At 37.7% G+C, this 22,652-nt stretch overlaps 1 protein-coding gene across 1 annotated transcript in view; it reads right to left on the bottom strand.

Annotated features, from left to right (window-relative positions):
- Positions 1–407: 407 nt before the first annotated feature.
- The window catches only part of ANOS1 (anosmin 1), a 191,002-nt gene continuing 168,757 nt past the window's right edge, over positions 408–22,652 (bottom strand). The window contains exons 10-14 of the mRNA XM_012454602.2: positions 11,204–11,298; positions 8,366–8,537; positions 7,178–7,398; positions 5,922–6,063; positions 408–4,493 (exon numbers count right to left, since the gene is read on the bottom strand). Of these exons, the coding sequence (XP_012310025.1) occupies positions 4,435–4,493; positions 5,922–6,063; positions 7,178–7,398; positions 8,366–8,537; positions 11,204–11,298 (689 nt within the window). The 3' untranslated portion in view covers positions 408–4,434. The remainder of the gene's footprint in view (positions 4,494–5,921; positions 6,064–7,177; positions 7,399–8,365; positions 8,538–11,203; positions 11,299–22,652) is intronic.

The raw sequence follows: 22,652 nt of genomic DNA, 5'->3' as shown, positions 1-22,652 counted from the left end.
TACCACTAAAACCATCAGGAGTTACAACTGTAAACGTTATGATAGAAATCCAAAGTGCTGATTGTCAAACTCCAAGATACTTTCATTAGGATGAAGTGCTGTCTTGTTAACATTTACCAGACCCCGCATTCCATTAACACCGACATGAAAAGAGGCTTTTTGAATCTCCTTGGCAGAAGAAGCTGTCAATTTTTCTTCTTAAATGCAGGAATGTTTCTTTTCTTTCTTTCTTTCTTTCTTTTTTAATTTTTGGAGACAGGGTCTTGTTATGTTGCCCAGGCTGGTCTCAAACATTCAGAACTCAAGTGATCCTTCAAATTCAGCCTCCCGAGTAGCTGAGACTACAGGTGCATTCCACTGTGCCCAGCAAAAATGTTTATTTAAGAAATAAATGAGTGACTACTTGGTCTGGTTTAAGGATACTTTATTGTTGAACCAGTATGTACAAACTCTAACATGAAAATAATGAGTCACAGAATATCAAGACTATTTACAATACTTTTTTGTTTTTTACAAAACATTTTTTACAAGATTACTTCTCTCTAAATAACATGACAGACATACACAAAAATCCAACTTTTTTATTACATACATAAATAAATATTGACTTTAAATGACCACTGTAAGGACATGAATTCTACAGACCATTTGAATGAGAAGGTAGCAGTTTTGTTATCTGCACACTACAATATAATTAAGTAAAGGGGAAAATAACTTTATATAGACCTCTGTTAATCACTCTGTAAATCATATAACTCACTAAAATATTCAGTAGAGGTAAGACAGTCATGAGAATCCTCTCCGTATCTGATACCGAGTCTGGCCATGCAAAACCATAGTAAGAGTCAACATCTTTATAGATCTGTTTATATCTTATAATAAACTTGAAAGTACATGCAACAGATATTTAGCTATTGTGTTCTGCTTATAATGAGAAAGTTTATATAATAAGTTTTAGAGTTATTTGCAACCATAGAAATGAGTAAACTTGAAAAACCACGGCATAAGAAAGGGCATTAAATAAATAAGTCAATATCACAAATGACATTTATGGATACATAGGGCAAAATTAGTATTTGTACTTGTATAATACAGACACAAGTCACAATTCCATCTTTTAATCAGGTTGTTTAGTGGACATAAAAGACACAGTTTAGGCCTTTGAAGTCAACCATAATAACGTCTTAGCTGTCCCTCAGTTTTTGGGACTTGCTCTAGAAATTTACTGGGTTTTCTATAAAGGCCAAATTCTCATCTACTGAGTAAAGATCATTCTCTAGCAATGGTTCTCAACCAGAGGTACCGACCCTCGGGGGCAGTTGGCAATATCTGGAGACATATTTGGTTGTCTCAACTTGGGGGAGGGTGCAACTGGCATCTGGTAAGGAAAAACTGTGGATGTTACTAAAAACCTACAGTGAACAGGACAACTCCTCACAACAGAGAAATATCCAGCCCCAAAAGTCAATAGTGTTGAGGTTGAGATGAACCTCTGTATACAGTCAGCTATGTATCTAAGGTTTTCAGGACATAGATATATTTCTAATCTTTGAACTTCGTTTAACACATTATAAAAAATTACCTGCCAAAAACTTTATCTTGTCTACCATGTCATATTAAAATAGTGAACGACTGAAAGGAGCACACGTTGGTTTGCAAACATAATTCTATCGCATTCCAGGTAGAAAAACAGGGTAACACAGATAAATCATCATTAAGGAGCAAATGTTGTAAATAAAAATAATGCACGTAACTGCAATGTATATCAAATTAGCCACCTGTATTTGGTAACAATGTTTTTGATGAGCTCAATTAGCATTACTGGATATATTTTTCTCACATTAGAGAAATGCATCTAATTTCAATAAAACATATTACAGAATTAGGCACCAAAACTGTTTGCTTAAAAACATAGATTTTATCCTTTATTAGAGCAATCACATTTTTAAAATTCAAAAAATTGCAACTATATTTTTGATCATTTGAATAATATTGGAGCTTATTAAAATTCACAAGAGAAACACTTATTACCCCATTAATAGGGTTTTTCTTCTAATAACACCAATAAAATTTAAATTACTTATTTATAGCAAAATTAGAAGCCCATAAGAGCTGGTTTAGATTTTTTAAGGGAGATGTAAGCTTCAGAATCACCATATGAACTAAAAATATCTGTCCAATCTCTATTACCCAGACAAAAGAAGCATGATTAAATTTTATAAAATTAAATTTATGTAATAATTTAATAATATTTTGTAGCTATGTATAGACTCCCAGCATTTTTAACTATACAACAGTACAAAAATTTGCTGGCATCAATATTTGGATTTGTTCATGACAAATTCATGTAAAAGATAAACAGATAGCCAATAATAAAAAATTTTAATTTTCAAAATTTTAAGAACTTGAAATTCAGATGCTGGTAATGACAGTAGAATAAAGCATAGTTTTAGAGAAGATATCTATGGTATCAGTTTATTCAGGCTTAGGGATGTTTTTAAATGAAGACTGTTTTCCATTTTCACCATTCAAAAATTATTAGAACCAAGTAATTTCACAACTCAGTATGATAAATCCATCCCAGCTGTGACAGTAGCTGCAGAAAACCATTCAGAACCTACATGAACTTTCATTCTGAGGTGTCCAATTTAAGTAACTTGTACAAGGCTGCAAAACATTCCTGCAATATCCACTTTTCATATAGTTTAACACACAGGAAACAGGTTTCAATATTTACTATTGGGTATCCATGTTTATAAATGTGTTTCCTAAATACATGCATCAACATCATAAAAGTACTTTCTCTGCATTTTAATCTGCATTTGCCTTTAGACACTGCAGTGAAGCCCCGTGCAGTCAATGACTTCTGAGTTATCCACTCTTCCCAGGAATGGTCAGCCATATGCACGAATTCAGGAAACAGTAAAACAACAAGAAGCAAGTACGATTGTCAAAATCTAAGGTTAAGGTTTCTGATTTTCTGTTTTACTTAAGTAGGCAATGACATGAGGGCACCTTTCTTCTACAGTGTTTAATTTTGACAAATCACTCTTTTCTCAGAATCAGCATTGATGGGGAAAACATATGATCCTCATGACCTTTAAAAGAGCTATATCACCATTGGTGAGCCATGAAAATGATTTCTTCAGGGATTCATGCTCAAGGTATATTCATATATATGCATGTGTCTGTGTGTATATAGACACGCATACCTATGCACATTTCAAACCATGTATGTGAGTATTTTTTCAAGAATAAAAAACAGTATCAAACATCTCTGCATTTTAGGTTGTTACAATACACACTGCAACACTCTATACTGATAACATGTTTTGACTTAAGTTCATGCTACAAGGGAGTAATTTGTAGCATAAAATTTTCCAAAAGGTTAAGATATAATAGATTTGAACGCATATAGATGAATTAAATGCAAGTAACTGTCCTTCTCTATCAATCAAAGCCCTTTTTTATAACATTACCAATAAAATTCTAGCATACAAGAGCTTGCTTTAAGAAAAGACAAATCTCTGCAAAGATCTAAACATGCTCAATAGCTGGGATATTTTTCATTTGAAGCAAGAAGTTTTGTGAATTTTCAGATGGTGAAACAAAAGTGCACCAACAGCTATTATCTGTACTGAGGAAAATAAGGGAAAATATAAATAAGATAACATATCAGGAAAATCTCTCACATAATAGGATCAAATATTAAAAAGCATCCCCAGGAAATAATTTTCATTTCTCCAAGGTAAAATCTGGTTAGCAGCTTATTTCATTGAGTTTCTCTGTTTTGGATGTCTTCTGTAAATCATAATTTATAGAGGGAACTTTCATTTACCTTTGGATAAAAAGCAGCATAAGGTACTTAAAGTAGGAGCATTTTTAGATTTAAACTCGCTGGTATATTTTGGATTATGTATTTTCACTTACAAATCACCTAGGATAAAAATGATCTTATGAAAGATTCAAATAAACAAAGCTGTATAATCTGATTTTTCATATCAAATCAATAATTTAGTCAAAATATATATTTTATTGATTAGATTTGTGCTTAGTGTTATGTGTGAAATGTGTATTTGTTACTCTACTTTTTTTGGGGAGTTTGGTGCTCCAAATTCAGGGAAAACTGAGTTCTGCTGTAATTCAATAGAAATGAGCGACACCATACATGAAAACAGAATTTAGAGTTAAACAGGCCTATTCTTAATTTTCTCCATTCTTGTAGGGAGCTGGCATCTGTCTTCACCAGTCTACTGTTTCTCACTTGTCTCCAGATGCATCCGTGATTGACAGAAGTTCTTCCTGCACTAAAGTCACATAGGAGAGTTGGGGCCTCTGAGCAGTTCCCATTGCCTCTGGAAGTGTGCATGTCTCGTGGCCAAAGTTCAACAAGCTTACACATCTGTGCAATTTTTAAAAATCTTCTTGAATAGTTTAGTATCTTTCTGGAGAAGGCTTGTAATGATGTGGATGATGATGCTTAAGATGAGATCCTAAAAAGTGACAAAATATATCAGTCACATCCCTTTATACATATCAAATAAATGATTGAATTACTTTTATTTGTGGAAAAAGCACAAGACCCAGGCAAGTGTTCCTTCCTACGACCCCGTCTTTCCTATTCTGAATCTGAATGTACAAACATTCTTTCTCATTTTTCCCTGTTTTTCTCTTTCTCCTTGATGCCTTCCCAAACCATAAAATAACAAGAAAAAGAAAACAAGTTCCTTTCCTTAAGCTCACAATTATTCAATCAAACCATAATCCTTTCTTACTTGCTCAAAGAAGTTTTAAAAACTATCAACAACTTTTGTTAAATGGAATTTCTATGAAGGAATATCAGAAGAGCATTTTATCTGACAAAAATTTTAGAGGCTATCAAGCTCTCCCATTGTGATAGTTTTTGTTTTCCTTTCTCTCTCTCTCTCTCTCTCTCTCTTTGTTTTTTTGAGACAGGGTTTCTCTATGTTGGTCATGCTGGTCTTAAACTCCCGACCTCAGGTGATCCGCCTGCCTCGGCCTCCCAAAGCGCCGGAATTACAGGTGTGAGCCACCGAGCCGGGCCTAGTTATTGTTTTTCTTCAAATTATAAGCATACCAAGTTATTAGGGCAAATTTAATCTATCATTTAAAATAACCAGAGTTAAAACTATGACGAATTCTCAATGTTTTATCCACTCGCTAATCATTAGACACTGGTTTCTACATTTAAGCTAGAAAATAAAGTAAACCAAGTACATAATTTAAAAATCAGCAAGAGGCTGATTTGAAAATCTAGGTGACAATTTTCTTTTTAAATTTGACTTGATTTAGCAATAAATGAAGTAGGTGGACTTGGGTCATATCATGAAGAAAATTCATGACATATATTACAGTAATTAATATCTATGTGACAAAAAAATAAGTTCCTTAGCAAACTATTATTTCCTATATTTTGATATTTGAAAATCTTGATTTAAAAATATTTCAGATTGATATGAGACTATAGATTTTTTCCCATATGCATTTATGGTTTAAAAGACAAGGAAAAAAGCATGCATGATATAGGGAAAAATGCAAGGAAGGAAAGAAAAGGAAGGATGGAGGAAAAGAGAAAAGAAGAGAGGGAAAGGAGGAGGGAGGGAGAGAGGGAGGGAGAAAGGAAAAAAGGCGGGAGCAAAGAAAGGGAGAAAAGGGACGAATAGGAAGGGAGGGAGAAAAAGAGCAATTAAGCATCAACTATGCAATTTATGCTACAGGTACCTGGAATAGAATCCAGTAAGTCGGTACAAACAGGGAGAAAGAATTTCAGATGACCACAATTTCCCTATCTCATAGAAACCTGTAATAGTGTTATTTATTTGTTTTCATTTTCCAGCAAGACTTTTTTCTGTGTCCACAAGACCTGACAGGACACCTTAATGCCCTGGCACCCCACTCACTGTGCGCTGAAGAGGGCAGAAGCTCCGGTGTCCGGAACGTCTTGATGGTGGCTGGCCCCTCCCCTCCAGAGGTCAGCACTTGTACTTCCAGTCGGTAAAGAGTGGACGGCCTCAGATTGGGCACTGTTAGGACATAGTGATCCTAAGGGGGCAATGGGAAAGAGGATGCTCACCGACAACCTTTCAGAGACAATGCACAGTGCGCAGATAGGCTAAGACAGTTCTTCCCCTACTCGAGAATATCATACACAGGCAAGTTTGGTTGCTTTGTAAAGGCAAAGACTATTTTTCCTCATTTATGGGGGTTCTCTGCAACATGATTTCTTAGCACCTCACTCAATTCTTGGCAGCCTAAGGCACTTGGCAGAGTTAAAATGTGCCAAGATGCCAGTTCTTAGGGCTCACTCCTGGGATTTTATTTATTTTTTTATTCCTTAACATAAGACTTTCCCAAGGTTTAAAGTCTTCAGCTGCACATCTTGTGATGTGAATTCTTGATAATCCAAATTTCAGTGAATGAGCCAACTGTTTTCCTTAAAACACAATATCTGTCAATGCCCACAAGTAAAAATACTTATTTTTATGCCAACACATTCTTCTCAAAACTCAATAAAACCTAGTACATTTAGGATAACTACTCTCTAGTTCCATAGAATTTTTCCTTCTGAGATTTAAATTGTGTTTCTTCTTCTTTTCTTCCCTTTTTGAATTTTTAAATGGTGGTTCACTATTCTAAGGGCATTTTCAGAGAGTTGGTAAAATCCCACACATGATTTTTTTTTTTTTTTTGAAGCCAAGGAATTAAGTTGCCTGGAAGACAGGCCAACTCATTACGGGCTTGAGCCAAATTTGAAGGTGGGGGGAAGAAAGACAAGTTTATTTTACCTACACCCACCCCACCCTCCCCCCCACCCAATCCAACACTTCCAACAGGGCACGTCCACTTGAACCAGAGAGACATGAGGTTAACAAAGACAAGAAGTGGCACAATCACTAGATACAAGATAGGGTAAGGCTTTTCACGAGACGGCTCTAGCCATCAAACTTTAGACGGCAGCTTATGCTACTTCTTAGCTATGCACAGATATATTTGTGATGTGTTAATGCTTGCAAAAGATATACTCAGAAGAAGAAAATGCAGAAATAAGACTCAATAGTACAGCACACAGAATGACAGAGGTAGCCATCTCTGAAGGTCATTAAAAAAGAGCAGTAGATACCAATGAGAAGGACATAGTATAGGAGGGGGCACCTACGGAAGGCAGGATCTGGGACTGTGAAATAATGCTGTTGGGTAGGCTGTTCTGTCTGCTTTCCGTAGTGACCTCAGCCCAAGTCACTTGAAACCCAGTCATGGGCTGATAGAGATTGGCCTTGGCCATCTTCCAAGAAAAATGGCCGGTGATGTTCACATCCTGGACGATGAATGAAGCAGAAAGGTTCTCAGGCTTAGCTAGCACCTTAGAAAGAACATGACCTGCAGCAATGCAAGAAGGAAAACCAGGATTAGGCTACTGGAGAAGGTGTGACCATGGGAGCCATTGTATGTTCATTGTAGGAATGTTCAGCAGCCAGTCTATGGGATGATATTAATAGAAGCAATCTGACCTCGTTCTGTAAACATGGGTTCAGGCAATCACCCCTTTGACATATAGGGACAGGTTGAGTGGGAATCGCATCACCACAACTTTGTGCTAAATGTTTCTTCCAGTCCTTTGGGGATCCTTTCTTAGAATGCTCTTTTGAAGATGGAAGCAGGAGAGCAGTTAAGACCCTAGCAAGTCTTAACTATTTCTTAAAGAATAGCGATGACTGCAGTGAGAAGGTAAATATTAAAGTTGTTAGAAGAGTCATAAAATCCAGGGCTTTTTTTTTCTTTCATTTTTTTAGAGGCGGGATTGCACTATGCTGCCCACGCTGGTCTGGAACTCAAGGGCTCAAGTGATTCTCCCATCTCAGGCTCCCAAAGTACTGGGATTTCAGGCATGAACTGCCATGTCTGGCCAAATCCAGGACATTTAAAGAGAGTTTTTCCCACTGCAAGACAGGTGCTTTGGCGAGGAGGGGGACGGAAGGTACAGATGTCAGGTTTGCTGGGTTGGCACAGAAAGTGTGTGAATATAATCCACACAGCAAAGGGATGGGATAAAAATGAAATAATTATATCAAACTTTGCCAAAAAACAAGCGGCATCTGAATGTTTCCCTTCATTTCCAAAGGGCTAATATTACTATCAAAGGACATATTTCCAAGGCTGTTAGGCTTATAAAATAACACATTCATTCCTAGATATCTTCCTTCCACATTGGGCCATCATAACACAACTTAGAAAGAGGGACACTTTTGGTTTTTATGGTCTTGTGAAATGCAGTTTGGCAATGTTTGGAAAGTGCTGCTGACACCTTAGACCTAGATGTGGGGAAGTCCTTCAGGTGAAAACATACCTGCTTCTCCAGGGCAGCCCACGGGCTTATGGCTCTTCCCCTTAAGAGCAGAGCATGGTGGAGTAGTGAAGAAAATGGTTTCTGCCTTGGAGTGACCTTTTGGCCGTATTGGTTGGACAGTCACCTTATACTTGCAGGAAAATGACAGATCTTGAAGAATTATATAATTTTCCTAGAGCAACAGAAAGACAATATGCTAGCAATAAATCTCATTAGGGATTAAAAAACGCTGGCAAGAATTGAAATCGTATTCTATCCAACGAGGATATTTTCCCATATAGTGTGTATAATATGGCTTTTATAAAAAGTGCAAAGGAGACACTGTGTACATTTTGATTAATGACAATTGTGAAACACTCCCATGGCCGTGGGATATACCCTCTAAAATTAAACAGTATCGTAATAATTCCTCATCAAAGCAGGCTACTTCTCAGGTCACAACCGCATTTTTGAGTTGGGGGCAGTGCAGGTAGTGGTGTAAAGCTGTAAATACAAATCCAACTGTTTTCTGTTAAAAAAAAATAAGTCAGGCCTTTCTGAGACATAGAATTCATTTATGTGTAAGTTTTTCTGTTTTAAAAAATGATGTTCTTTTTAGCAATGCAATTTTTCCCTTTTTTGGAGTGCTGTTACTGTTTTCTGCCATAATTTTGTGATTAAATATAAATAAAAGAAAAAAGCTAAATGCTAAGGAGTCAGGGGCTAGGAATATAAGTTTATGATAATATCAAAAGATGACATTTCCTGTGATAACAGGTGTGTAGCTGTTTCTTTTATATTTGGCTAAGTTACGCTTATCCATCTTATTTTGTATTTATCAATTCTTAATGTATATGTATAAAAGGTGCAGATAGATAGCTGGGCATGGTGACTTGTGCCATAGTCCTAGCTACTCAAGAGGCTGAGGTGGGAGGATTGCTTGAACTCAGGAGTTTGTGACCAGCCTGGGCATCGTAGTGAGACTCCATGTTTTTTTATGTGTTTTATTTAAAATTATTTTAAGAGAGAGAAAAAAAGGTACAGATGGAATATCTCTAGTACTCATTGAATTGTGGGTAGGGGATCTTGCTAGAAAGCAGCAGGGCTGATGGGGAGAACATAAGACAAGAATTAAAAACTGAGGCTTGAGTGATTTACTTGAATGAAGAGCGGAAGTGGCTGCAGGTGACATAACACTGAATGAGCAAAAAAAAACAGGGGGTGACGTCCAGGGCTGCTGACCCTTCATCCACATGGTGACAGGAGATGGGGCACACCCAACTACGCAGCCAGTTAGCACAGTGAACAAGAAACAAGCCAATCTGGACCACGCAAGCCCAACCCAAGGCCACCATGTCTCTTTGGGAGCCTGAACTGCTTTTCTTTGGGAATAAATCTGCACTTTATGTGGGACTATATTGGAATCCAAGGTTAGCTATTAAGGATCCTATTTCACAGATATTTCAAGATTGCTTTCATGTTGCATAGGAGGCAGACGTCTGCAGCAGTAAGTGAATTAGCAGATGCTCCATTGTAGCATAAAAACATATTATAATAATTGGGTCTAAAGGTTTAAAAATAAATACAGACAAGTTCTAAGCTCCTAGAAGGATAATTTTTCAGGATTTTGATTTTCATTTCTACCAGATACATTACATCTGCTTAGCAAATAGTTGTTACCGCATTCAGAGTTCCTAAAGATGATAAGTGTAAGATTGTGGAATTACACTGACATAAGCCCAGTTCTGTAAGGTTCTGAGACACGCACATATAAGTAAAACAAACAAAAACCTCACCCCTCTGCCCACAAAATATTAATAAATTCCACTTCTGTTTATTTCCTTCTCTGCTTTTCAAATAGATTTCCCTATTTAGAATGTCCGTTTACTTTTTTTACTGAAGGTCACAAACATTGGAGCTAATTTAGGGATAAATAAAAGGAGAAACTTTGGTGAACATGAGACAAATCAAATCCAGTAACAAAGAAAAGTAGCTGTGTATTTCTGAATATCTAGTAACTTGTTTTATCTTACTCTCTTAAAATTATGCCAGCAGGTATGGTTCTTAAAATATTTTACTTGTTGCTTTAGAAAATGTTCAAAAGAAAAATGTTCTAGTTACATATCACAAATCAAAACATTGCACATTTGGGGTCATGTTTTTGGATTTTGTAAACTGTCCTGAGGTATTATATATAAATTGCTGTCATCAGCACTTCGTATACTACAATGACCTCTTAAATGTTTTGCATTGGTTTGTTGATTCTAATCTACAATTCATGCATTAACTCCAAAATATTTGGAATAATATTTTGGGTGATATTGACAGAGTTGCTATCCTCAGAGAGTTTAATGTTCTCTTAAAGCTAAAAGTCAAAATATTGGTGCATGCTATACAGAACAGGGAGTTTCTTTCACTAATTGAGCGGATGGCAGTTAGGGACATGGTGGCAAATGATAGAGTCACACAGAAATTCACTTGTACAATGACACCTTTAGATCACGGTGCCATGGCAAAATTCAGAAAGTAATTGAAAAGTTTTGTCCAGTTAAGATGAAGCATGCAGACACTCAGACATATTTCCCCCTGAAATATGGGAGTTCTTTAAGAATTGTGTCTTTAGTCTCTGCACTTTAGGTCTTGCTCCATATTGATAACAGAGTAAGTTCCCAGTGCAATATGGTGTGAATGGATAAAAGAATGAGTGGATATAATGACCATTCTGTTTTCCGCTTCCATCGAGTCATTATTCAATAGCTGATTTGTGAGAATGAGTTATCTGTCTGACATGTCTAGTTTGTACATCCTCCTGTCAAATCATGTTCACAGATCAAGTTGGCCTAGAGATCAGGTCCTTACTTGGGTCATGCCAGATGATGCCTCAGATCCAGTTGTTCTGTTGTGGGCACATGCTTCAGGAAACCACCGCACATGATATCGGTTGACAATGGGATCTATAACACGAAAACACACAAACAAAAATAACAGGCTGGATGCTACATTCCATGTAGTCTGGGGTTCTCAAACTTGAGAGGAGAAAAGGAGAGGAAATGAAACTCTACCAGTGACCAACAAATACACAGGTGAGCCAAAGGAGGTGTGATTATGACTACTTAATAATCATAATAATAAGTAATAATTCTGATTACTTAATGATTAAGAACAAAGTAAGGGAAAAAAGTAACACACTGCAAAGTGAAAACCTGTGCTGAAGTGCAAGTACTAAGTAGAAAAAAAATTAGTAAAGTAATAGCAAAATTATTCCAAAGACGTCTTGGGAATAACCTAGCCATGGTTTTTACAATAAGCAAAGCCCTACAGTGAAAGGTAACACTTAGCAACAGCTCTGATAATTCCTGTTGTAAAAGAGAATCATCAGAAGTTTCTCAATCCTACATTTTTAAAAAATAAAGATGAATTACTATTAAACCCACACAAGAACAAAAACATTTCCTTCATACTTGCAGAATTGCCTATCCAGGCTTATCTTCTGTTACGTATTGCCACAAAGAAGTTCTTTTGTCAAAAGGATAGGGGCGTATGCTTCCCTTTCCCCCTTAACCATGTGCATCCTGGCATTTCTGTATGGTTGATCCCTACTGAAACATGACTTGGTGTTCTCAAAGACAGGCCAGAAGACTGACCCTTTGAACATGTTTATTCCTAGGGCGAGCAGCATATTTTCTGTACGTTACTTTGGACAATAAAGTGGGAGGAAAAAAGAGAAAACGATGACAAGAAACTCATCGAGTGTGGGAAAGCAGGCCTTGACAGTATCAGGTTTATTAATTACCCCAGTGTGTCTGAAGGGTGTGAAATGGCACCAAACGGCACCGTTTTGTGGGTGATTCACATCTTGTCCCCAACATCACACCAAGTGTTTGATGGGGGTTTTCAGAGGAGAAAACTCTTCGATGAAATTGGGTTGCTAGTGGAAACTTTGCTTTGAGCACTTTGGAACCAGAAAAGAAGAACTTTAAATCAGAGAAAGCAAACAGATACAGAAGTGGGCACTCAGGGCATTTAGTTAAAAGAGAAATCACGTACTAGAGGTTTTAATTTTTACATAGCAGACATCAAGCATTTACTTTTTTTAAAGGAATTGTAGGCTATGCACAAGGCTGAAGTCGATCAGTGAGTGTGTCCATGTTCTTCCATTCAACAGTAGTGAAATAATCGCACAGGAGTGGCTGCTGCCCTCCTGAATTTTACATAGTAATGGGGCCAATGATAACAAACAGAGAATAAATAAAATGCTTAAATAAGAGAGATGTTATGTTAGAAGGAAATAAGTCTGCATATAAATACAGAAAATGGGCCGGGCGCGGTGGCTCATGCCTATAATCCCAGCACTTTGGGAGGCCGAGGCGGGTGGATCACGAGGTCAAGAGATCGAGACCATCCTGGTCAACAAGGTGAAACCCCGTCTCTACTAAAAAATACAAAAATTAGCTGGGCATGGTGGCGCACGCCTGTAGTCCCAGCTACTCAGGAGGCTGAGGCAGGAGAATTGCTTGAACCCAGGAGGCGGAGGTTGCGGTGAGCCGAGATTGTGCCATTGCACTCCAGCCTGGGTAACAAGAGCAAAACTCCGTCTTAAATAAATAAATAAATAAATAAATAAATAAATAAATAAATACAGAAGGTAAGGGCAGCAGGGTGGATTGACAAAAAGGGCTGATTTTATATAAGGCAGCTGGTGTGTGTTCACTTCAGAGTCAGGACTTGAAGAAGGTGTAGTGGTGGTTAGTGGCACTGCAGAGACCTGTGAGGAGGGTGTTCTTGGCCAGCCCTACCCAATAGAACTGGCAGTTGTGATGAAAATATTCTGCCTGTGGTAAACTCTAGTCACCTGTGCCTATAAAGCACTTCGTATATCCTCTGTGCAACAGAAGAATTAAACTCTTAATTCTGTTTCATTTTAATTAATTTAAATGTAAACAGCTGCATATGGCCATGGTTACAACATTGGGCAGCTTGGCTATACCAGCAGGGAATACATAGCACGTGTCAACGTGCTAACATGAGAACAGAGCATGACCAATGACTGAGGGTCTTTGGTGAAGAGCAGTTAGGGGACTTTGGGTGGGTATATTACAGCAATACAAGGAGGCTTGGCTGCCCTGAGGATCCTCCATATCCTAAAAATCCTTTATATAATTTCCAATGCAATTACATCTTCACAGAAGGCAACATCAAGAGTGACACATGGGACACTCCTTTTGGGTTCCCTCCCTTTCGTCAGCCCTAAATCCCGCCACGTCTGAGTTCATTGCACTTTCTTCTTTTCTCTCTGGGTCACCTCCATGAATCACTTCATTAGTTCCCATGGATTGAAAAATTTTTCTGCTGACAGCTCCCAAATGTCTACTTCCACCTGAGCTATTCCATTGAAGAACTGGTGCTCCCTCTTTCCTTTCCCATGTGGAGGCCTAAACTCAACACTGCTGAAGCTAGTATGTTGATTTCTGCCCTTCAATAACCCCTTGCATTTATGCTTCTCTTTCTGGCTATAGGATGCAGAATTTCGGCCCCACACATGACCTTCGAGGACGGTGGATGGGCTTCAGCAAGCAACTCCAGCAGCCTCAGTGAGCCTCATTCCCTTTATCTGAAAATAAGGATACTGAGTCAATGCAATAGGTTTGGGGTGAGTTTTAAATCAGTTCATGTACTGGTTTTCTACAGCTGCTGTGACAAATTACCATGAGTATAGTTGCTTAAAACAATATAAATATCTTCTCTTCTGGAGGTCTGAAATGGGTGTCACTGGCCAAAAATCAAGGTCCCGGCAGGGCTGTATTCATTTCTGGAGGCTCCAGAGTAGAATGTATTTTCATGATTTTTCAGGTTTCTAGAGGCTTCTGGCATTCCTTGGTTGGTGATGCCCTTCCACCAGCTTCAAAGTCAACACTGGGCTGAGTCCTTCGCACCATGCCATCTCTCTGGTTCTTGAACTCTGCTTCCCTCTTCTACTTTTAAGGACTTTCATGATTGTATTCATTTCTACCCAAATAATTAAGGGTAATGTCCCCATGTCAGGATTGGCTTTCAGTCACTGAATGGCTCTTCTCTACCCTCTGAATAAAGACATTGATATTCCTTATCCTGGCTTCCAGGTCTGACTGCCTCTGCATATTCATCTCATGCAGAGACTCTTCTCATTCCCAATGTTTTGTTTAATTCTGAGGTTACTGCAGGAATCCTTGTCAACCCCATTTGGTTAGAGCTCCATAACTACAAAGGTAATGCATATTTGCTGTCACTGTTGCATAAACAAAGATGAGCATGGTGCCTGGCAGGTGATAAAAACATAGTAAACATTTAATGAATGACTAAGCGAATGAAGATATACCCGTTCAAATTCACTTTTATTTCACTACTCATTCTGGCAACAGTGAAAAGGATTCCTTATAAATTAATATACGGAAGAAATAGTGTGAAAAGACACGATATTACATAAGGTAAATTAAAAGCAATCTGAGAAAGTAAAATATAAATTAAACTTAGATTAAAAATGCCCTGAAAGTATTGTAAATGGCACCCTCAAATGACTAATATGGGGACATTTATTTTTAAAAACCAAGCCCTAACAATGGCCACACTGATTTATATGATTTGAGCTCAATTTTAACAGGTCAATTCATAGATATTTGCTTCAATGGAAGTCATTTATACAAACATCTTGTCCTTAGCTTTATCTTGCCAATTACTAAAATCCTGAGCTTGTATTTTAGGTTATGACTGCAGGTCTCAATCTGTAACTAGAATATTAAAAAAAGCACAGTTCAGGCCGGGTGTGGTGGCTCATGTCTGTAATCCCAGCACTTTCGGCGGCCAAGGCAGGTGGATCGTCTGCGGTTAGGAGCTCGAGACCAGCCTGGCCAGCATGGTGAAAAACTGGGTGTGGTAAAACCCACACCATTTTACAAGGCCAGTGTGGTGGTGCATGCTTGTAATCCCAGCTACTCAGGAGGCTGAGGCAGGAGAATCTCTTGAACCCAGGAGGCGGAGGTTGCAGTGAGCTGAGGTGGTGCCCATTGCACTCCAGCCTGGGCAACAAGAGTGAAACTCTGTCTCAAAAAAAAAAAAAAAAAGCATAGTTCAATCAAACACTTTCTGAAGGGCTATATATGAAAATTCTGTGCAAAATACCCAATTGATCTGGTTCCTTAGCTTAATTCCTTCCATAAATAAATGACATTACAAAGAAAGTACTTGAAAAGTATTTTTAAATGATAAAAAGTTTACTTGTAATATGCTTCAACTATGGTTCCAAAATTAGATGGATCTAACTTTCTTTTCAAATAGATCTAACTCACAGTGTCTGGCATAAATGAAGGGCTCTAAAATTTTTTATTAAATGTGGATTCCTCAGTTTGCAAAAGTCTAATGACCAAGAATGATGGGGTTATTGACAGAGCTCTGAGAAAGAGGCAATCCTTGGGTTCTCCAGAATAATAATTGCTGTAAAAAGAATTGTAAGTCACAGCACTAGGGAAGGGGGCACACACTTAGAGAGGTGTCACAGAATGCCAGTTCCATCAGGGCAGGGATTTCTGTCTGCCTCTTTGTGGTGTTTTAGCATTGCAAATGGTGCATTGTATACAGTAGGTGCTCAATAAAGATTAGTTGAATGAAGTCCTCTCATGGATCAATGCCTCATACTCTTTCTATCTGTAAAAATGATTTGGTGAAACAGAACTTTCTGATGTTGTACAACTAAAATAAGAATTTTTGATTACCGCATAGGCACTTCTACTTAAAGTGGAAGCATGAATGTTTCTTTTATGTCTGAGCTAACTTCACATTTATGTTGTTAAAACACAAAGTCTAGAGCTAGAAAACCAGCAAGGTGCAGTGGCTCATGCCTTCAATCCCAGGGTTTTGGGAGACTGAGGCTGAAGGATCACCTGAGGTCAGGAGTTTGAGACCATCTTGGGTGACATAGCAAGACCCCATCTCTACAAAAAATATATTATTTTAAAAATTAGCTGGACGGACAGGCACAGTGGCTCACGCCTATAATCCCAGCACTTTGGGAGGCCAAGGTGGGCAGATCATGAGGTCAGGAGTTCAAGGCCAGCCTGGCCAACATGGTGAATCCCCATCTCTACTAAAAATACAAAAATTAGCTGGGCATGGTGGTACATGCCTGTAATCCCAGCTACTCAAGAGGCTAACCATGTCTCTATGTTAAAAAAAAAAAAAAAAAAAAAAAAAAAAAAAAAAAAAACAGAAAGAAAGCTAAGAAAGCCAGAAAGCCTAAAACAATTGTTTATTCTATTATTACACAGTAAAAATGAACCAATGTCAATAGAATAATAAAATTATTAACAAAATTAGTTAAGTGAAATTGTTTATTTTAAAATAATGTTTGTTCTACAAATGCAATGTTGAAAATATTTACATTCTCCCAGAGCATTCACTATTATAACCCAACTACTATATGTATCAAGTAGAGAAAGCTAATATTTAAGGTTTAATTTATTTATCTATAAAACTACACACTACATCCTAATAACTGAAACTGTCTCTGGGAAACTTTTAGGGAAATGATCAGTTTTGTGCTTTCAGGTTCCTAACTCCAAGTCCAAAAGCAATATTTTGCCCACCATCACTTTTAGGAAATGTGACATAAGAATCCATTTCTGTTTATAATTGAGTTTTGATTAATGAACAAGATTCTTTTCTTCCCTTATTTGCCAAAAGCGTTCACTCTCCTTTTAGGTTTTCAACTCAGTGTATCCAAAACTGGACATAAATTATAATTCAAAAATATTCAGGTACTTGTCAAGGAGTTTGAAACCACTTTAGATTGTTCTATTGAGTTGCATACAGAGCAGATAATTTTTCATTTTACAAAGTCAAAAAGTCTAAAAAATCCAGACAAAATGTTCTTTCCCATGACAGAAACTGTGCTGATATTCACATTCCGTGCAGCACTCCTATGCTAGTCATACTGAGTCCACTGCCAAGGTCTCCTTTCCTACATGTGTGATAATTATGAATAAGAACATGTTTTATGAATGTCTGGGGAAACTTTGGTTTGGGATTCTGTAGATCATGTGGTGAATACATAAAAGGTTTCTGGAAGGAGGAAAAATGTGGAATAAGTTTGAAACACATACTTTCCTTTTCATTGTTCTTTGGATTTCCCAAAGCTTTCTACAACTCCCTTCTATCATGTGTTCAACATAATGAGGTCTGCTACAATTTATATGTTCATTTGGCTTTCAAATTTAAGATAACAAGGGAAGGGGGAATGGATAAAATTTACAAAAAAGGACTTTTTGGAAAAATATGAAACTCTAATTAGAGCATGAGCTGTTCTCAGCTCCTAATAGTGAGTGGCTGTGTGATCCAGTGGAAATCAGCTAACATTTGCAGATCTCCTGTCAGTATAGTCAATGGATTGACTGTAGCTCCAGTTAAATCCACAATTCTACCATACAGCTACCTCCTGAGCTCTAAGTATGTATTTCTGACTGCCTGTGACATTTTCTGGCTATCATGCAGTTATCTCAAATTCAACACACCAAAACCAAATTCTCCGTATCATAGAGACATATTCCAGGAAACAGATCATAATTCTACGGCTCACAATCTTTGCTAATCGAAGTACTGTTAGTCATTCAAACTAGAAGGTAGAGACTCCATTTAGATCCATTTCTCTCTTTCCCTTCAGCCAGGTCTTAATATCCAAGTGGCCACACATCCTGGCTTTCCTGGGAGAGTTACAGTCTTTGTCTATTGGTGAGGAATAATGTTTACGAATGCCTCCTTTTATTCTCAAATGAATCCAGTTCAGACAATAAATTATGTGGCCACTTGTGTAATACTCTTACGTACTTTGCCCACCTTCCTCCTACCACTACTGCCTTTAATTCATGATCTGATTATTTCTTGTCTTGGCTCCTGAAATTAACCAACATGCTCTCTCTGAACTTTATTAATCCTTGCACACTTGCTTTTGCTATCATCTCCAAGTCCTACTCAGAACTTCTCCTGCTACTTCACATCGCTCTCCTCCATGTAGAACAAAATCCAAGCTTCCTGGCACAACATAAACTTCTCCACCACTCGACATTCATCTGTCTCTCCAGCCTCACATGGTCACTTTCTCAATCACATCAATACTTGACATTCCCGATCTTTCTCTTATCTGCAACTCTTTCTTTCCTGGGCCAGAAGTGTTCACCCTTTCTGGCCAAAAAAATAATCCAGCCTTTAAAATGTACCTTAAACTTTACGTCCTCTGTGAAAATTTCTCGCACACAATATCAAAATCTCTCTGCTTTCAACTACTTCAGCTGTTTATCCAGACTGCTATGAAGAATGTCTTATTATGCAGCAACTGCCTATCTGCCTAAGCCTCAGAACTCAGGTTCCTTAAAAGCTAGAAATCTCCCTTATCCAATATTGTATGCCCATCACTTGGCACAGAGCCTGGCATAAAGTAGGCAATTTGTGTCCATTTACAAAAGAAGCCAAAAAGTAAATGGAAATGCATTCATGGATATCTAAGCTAATTCAAAATTTGAAAACTTCACATTTTCTTTTTCTTTTTTTGAGATGGAGTCTCGCTCTGTTGCCTAGGCTGGAGTGCAGTGGTGCAATCGCAGCTCAGGACAACCGTCACCTCCAGGGTTCAAGCAATTCTCCTATCTCAGCCTCCCAAGTAGCTGGGACTACAGCCACACACCACTATGCCTGGCTAATTTTTTTTGTATTTTTAGTAAAGACGGGGTTTCACTATGTTGGCCAGGCTGGTCTCAAACTCCTGACCTCGGGATTCACCCAAAGTGCTGGGATTACAGGCATGAGCCACCGTGCCCGGTCAAACTTCACATTTTCAAATGGCAGTTGAACATACCATTTTTGGATTTATAAAAACACTCATCTAAAGACTCTTCTTACTGTTTGCAATGTTTACTATATATATCTAAAGGATTAACTTAAAAGAACAAGCAAACTGTTCTTCTCTTTCTTTTTTTTTCTATATTTCTTTTGTCACTTTAATTGAAAATAAAAAGATTCTGCAACCAACTGTCAGACACAGGATTTGTGTAGGAAAATTAAACTCTGTTTTTACACCCTATTATTTTGGTAAAGGGCTTAGTGTACTCAGTAGAGTCATAAGTATTCTGTCTACATATTTTTACACAATGTTCCTTTTAGATTCCAAACTCTTCAGGAGGATCATCCTAAACAAAGCAAAAGCAAAATGCCAAATTCCATATTTTTGCCATCCTTTTGAAGGGAATCCATACCAAGTGTCTTCAAGAACTTCCTGTCACTTCAAAGAAATGTTTAGTGTGAATACATAGAGAGGGCAGGAGTTGAAACAGCAAGGAGCAGATGCATGGTCTATAAAAAAATTCACAGAACAAATCCTGACATGTCACTAAAGATGTAGAATGAATCTCTGCCTCTTGAGTAAGCAGTAACACTGTAACCACAGTGGTTTTGGCTGAAGGCTACACTGTTAACTGTTGATGGCCACTGCACAGAACATTCTCTTTTAGAAATATATATGACATCAGTTATATCTTTGGAATCAAGGTTTTGGCCAGCCACAAAGAATGTTCTCTGGCCAGCATGGATGTGTATTTATTAGATGATGGCTTAATGTTGGTCTGCAGAAGGAAGCGTTCCTGGAGGTTAATAGAGCTCAGAGACTGGAAATGGGTATGATGAAAATAGTTTGGCAACTGACTGCGAGGCATTTAGATTTGTGAAACAAGTCACTACTGACAAACAGAGGTTAATTCACCTCTATCAGAGGAGCTCATCACTCCCAGCTGCTCCTTTGCCATGTTTCCTATTTGTCATGCACTCAAATTATTATTGTATGGGAATATTGGTCATATTGCCACTTGCTGATATGGAGCACTGAAGGTTAATCCCTTTTCTTCTGCCAAATTTAATAAGATGCTTAAGTTTTATAGCATTTGTATTGCAAACTGGACAATTAAATCATGCTTTAAAGAACTGCTCTTTTTTGTTTGCAAAGGAGAAAACATTGACAGTCCTAAAGCAGCACCAAGCCTTACAAGGCTGGGCTCAGAGGCTCTTTACCTTTGTCCTGACATCCTGTCTTCTCTCTCCACTACAAGCAGTGCCATAAGAATACTCACACTGAAACGCATATGGTTTTATAAAGGGCAGTTCCCCTGCACATGTTCTTTTGCCTACTGCCATGTAAGGTGTGCCTTTGCTCCTCCTTCACCTTCCGCCTTGATTGTGAGGTATCCCTAGTCATATGGAACTGTGAGTCCATTAAACCTCTTTTTCCTTAAAAATTACCCAGTCTCAGGTACGTCTTCAAGCAGTATGAGAATGGACTAATACAAAAGGTGAAACAGTAGACAAGAAGACAGGAAAGGAGAATATCTTTGTGACCACTGTATGAAAAAGGATTTCCTAATTAGGACACAGAGAACACTAAACCTAAAGGAAACAAAATGATGACTTGCTTGTCTCCAAAATTAAGAGGTACTAAGGGCTGGGCACAGTGGTTCATGCCTGTAATCTCAGCATTTTGGGAGGCCAAGGCAGGCAGATCACCTAAGGTCAGGAGTTCAAGACTAGCCTGGTCAACATGGTGAAACCCTGTCTCTACTAAAAATACAAAAATTAGCCAGGCGTGGGGGTGGGCACCTATAATCACAGCTTCTTGGGAGACTGAGACAGGAGAATCCCTTGAACCCAGGAGGCGGAGACTTCAGTGAGCCAAGATTGCACCACTGCACTCCAGTCTGGGCAACAAGAGTGAAACTCGGTCTCAAAAGAAAGAAAGAAAGAAAGAAAAAAGAACCACTAAGAAAGTTAAAAATGCAAGAGTGGATCAGAGTGGCAGAAAATACTTATATGAAAACAAATGATGGCCGAGCATGGTGGCTTACGCCTATAATCCCAGCACTTTGGGAGGCCAAGGCAGGTAGATCACTTGAGGTCAGGAGGTTGAGACCAGCCTGGCCAACATGGTGAAACCCTATCTCTACTAAGAATACAAAAATTAGCTGGGTGTGGTGGCATGTGCCTGTAATCCCCACTACTCAGGAGGCTGAGGTAGGAGAATCACTTGAACTCAGGAGGTGGAGGTTGCAGTGAACTGAAATCTCACCATTGCACTCCAGCCTGGGTGACAGAGTGAGACTCTGTCTCAAAAAACAAACAAAAAACCACAAATGACTTGTATATACAATATAAAAAGCATTCTTCTAGGACAGAGTAGCTAAAGAGTTAAAACAGTCCTTCAAAAAAGAGAAATCCAATTGTCAGTAAACTTACAAAAAGGTGCTCAGCTTCTTAAACATCAGAAAAATGTGAATTCAAATAACAATGAGGTATCACTACAAACACACTATAATGGGTAAACTTACAACAATGGAAAATACCACATGGCAGAGAGAACATGGAACACCTGGGACCAACATCATACCCTACTGGTGAGAATGTAAACTGGTACAACCATTTTGGAAAACTATTAATGTTTTCTAAAGCTTGACATACTCTTTGACCTAAGAATCCCACCTCTACGAAAGAATATGTGTCAAATAACATTCAAACAACATTTACACTGGTACTATTCTTAATAGCTCCACATCAGAATAAGTAAATCTCCATCCACAACTGAAAGGATACACAGATTGAGGTATAATAGGGACATCCAGGCAGCAATATAAATGAACGAATTATTGTTTCATGCAACAGAATGCATTGGTTTGCTCATGGCAAGACGCCAAATACAAATAGAAACTGGGTGATTCCATTCTGATCAATTTCAAATACAGGCAAAGCAAATCTTGAGTTTTAAAAGTCAGGATTGTGGTGGTTACTCTTGTATGCTTGAGATATTTACTTTTTCAGTAGCAGATGTTTACATTTTCATTTAATTACATTAGATTTTTAAAATGTTAATATTATTAATAAAACATATTTTAAAAATATGAATATACTGATATATAATTTTAATTAATCAATATAATAGATCAAATAATTTTCTTGTTTAATACTTATAAAATTATTAATTGAAATGTGGACATATAATATTAATATAATCTTAATGCAATAAATATTGACTAAACTAATTTTAATTAACATTATAGAAATAAAATATGTTAATAATAATATTATTATTTTAATTGCAGAATGGATTTCAGCAGCTTGAAAGAATATTCTGGAATAGGAACCACTGCAACACCAATATCACTTATGGCATATGGCCCATCAATACCTTGCGTAAAAGCAAATTTCAGAAGAACGAGGAGAATTTTAAAACTCTAACTCTTGAAACAATTGA

Source organism: Aotus nancymaae, unplaced genomic scaffold (genome assembly GCF_030222135.1).
Source record: "Aotus nancymaae isolate 86718 unplaced genomic scaffold, 86718_ANA_hifiasm-v0.15.2.pri h1tg000058l, whole genome shotgun sequence".
Taxonomy (NCBI): Eukaryota; Metazoa; Chordata; class Mammalia; order Primates; family Aotidae; genus Aotus; species Aotus nancymaae.
This window is presented reverse-complemented; position numbering and strand designations above follow the sequence as displayed.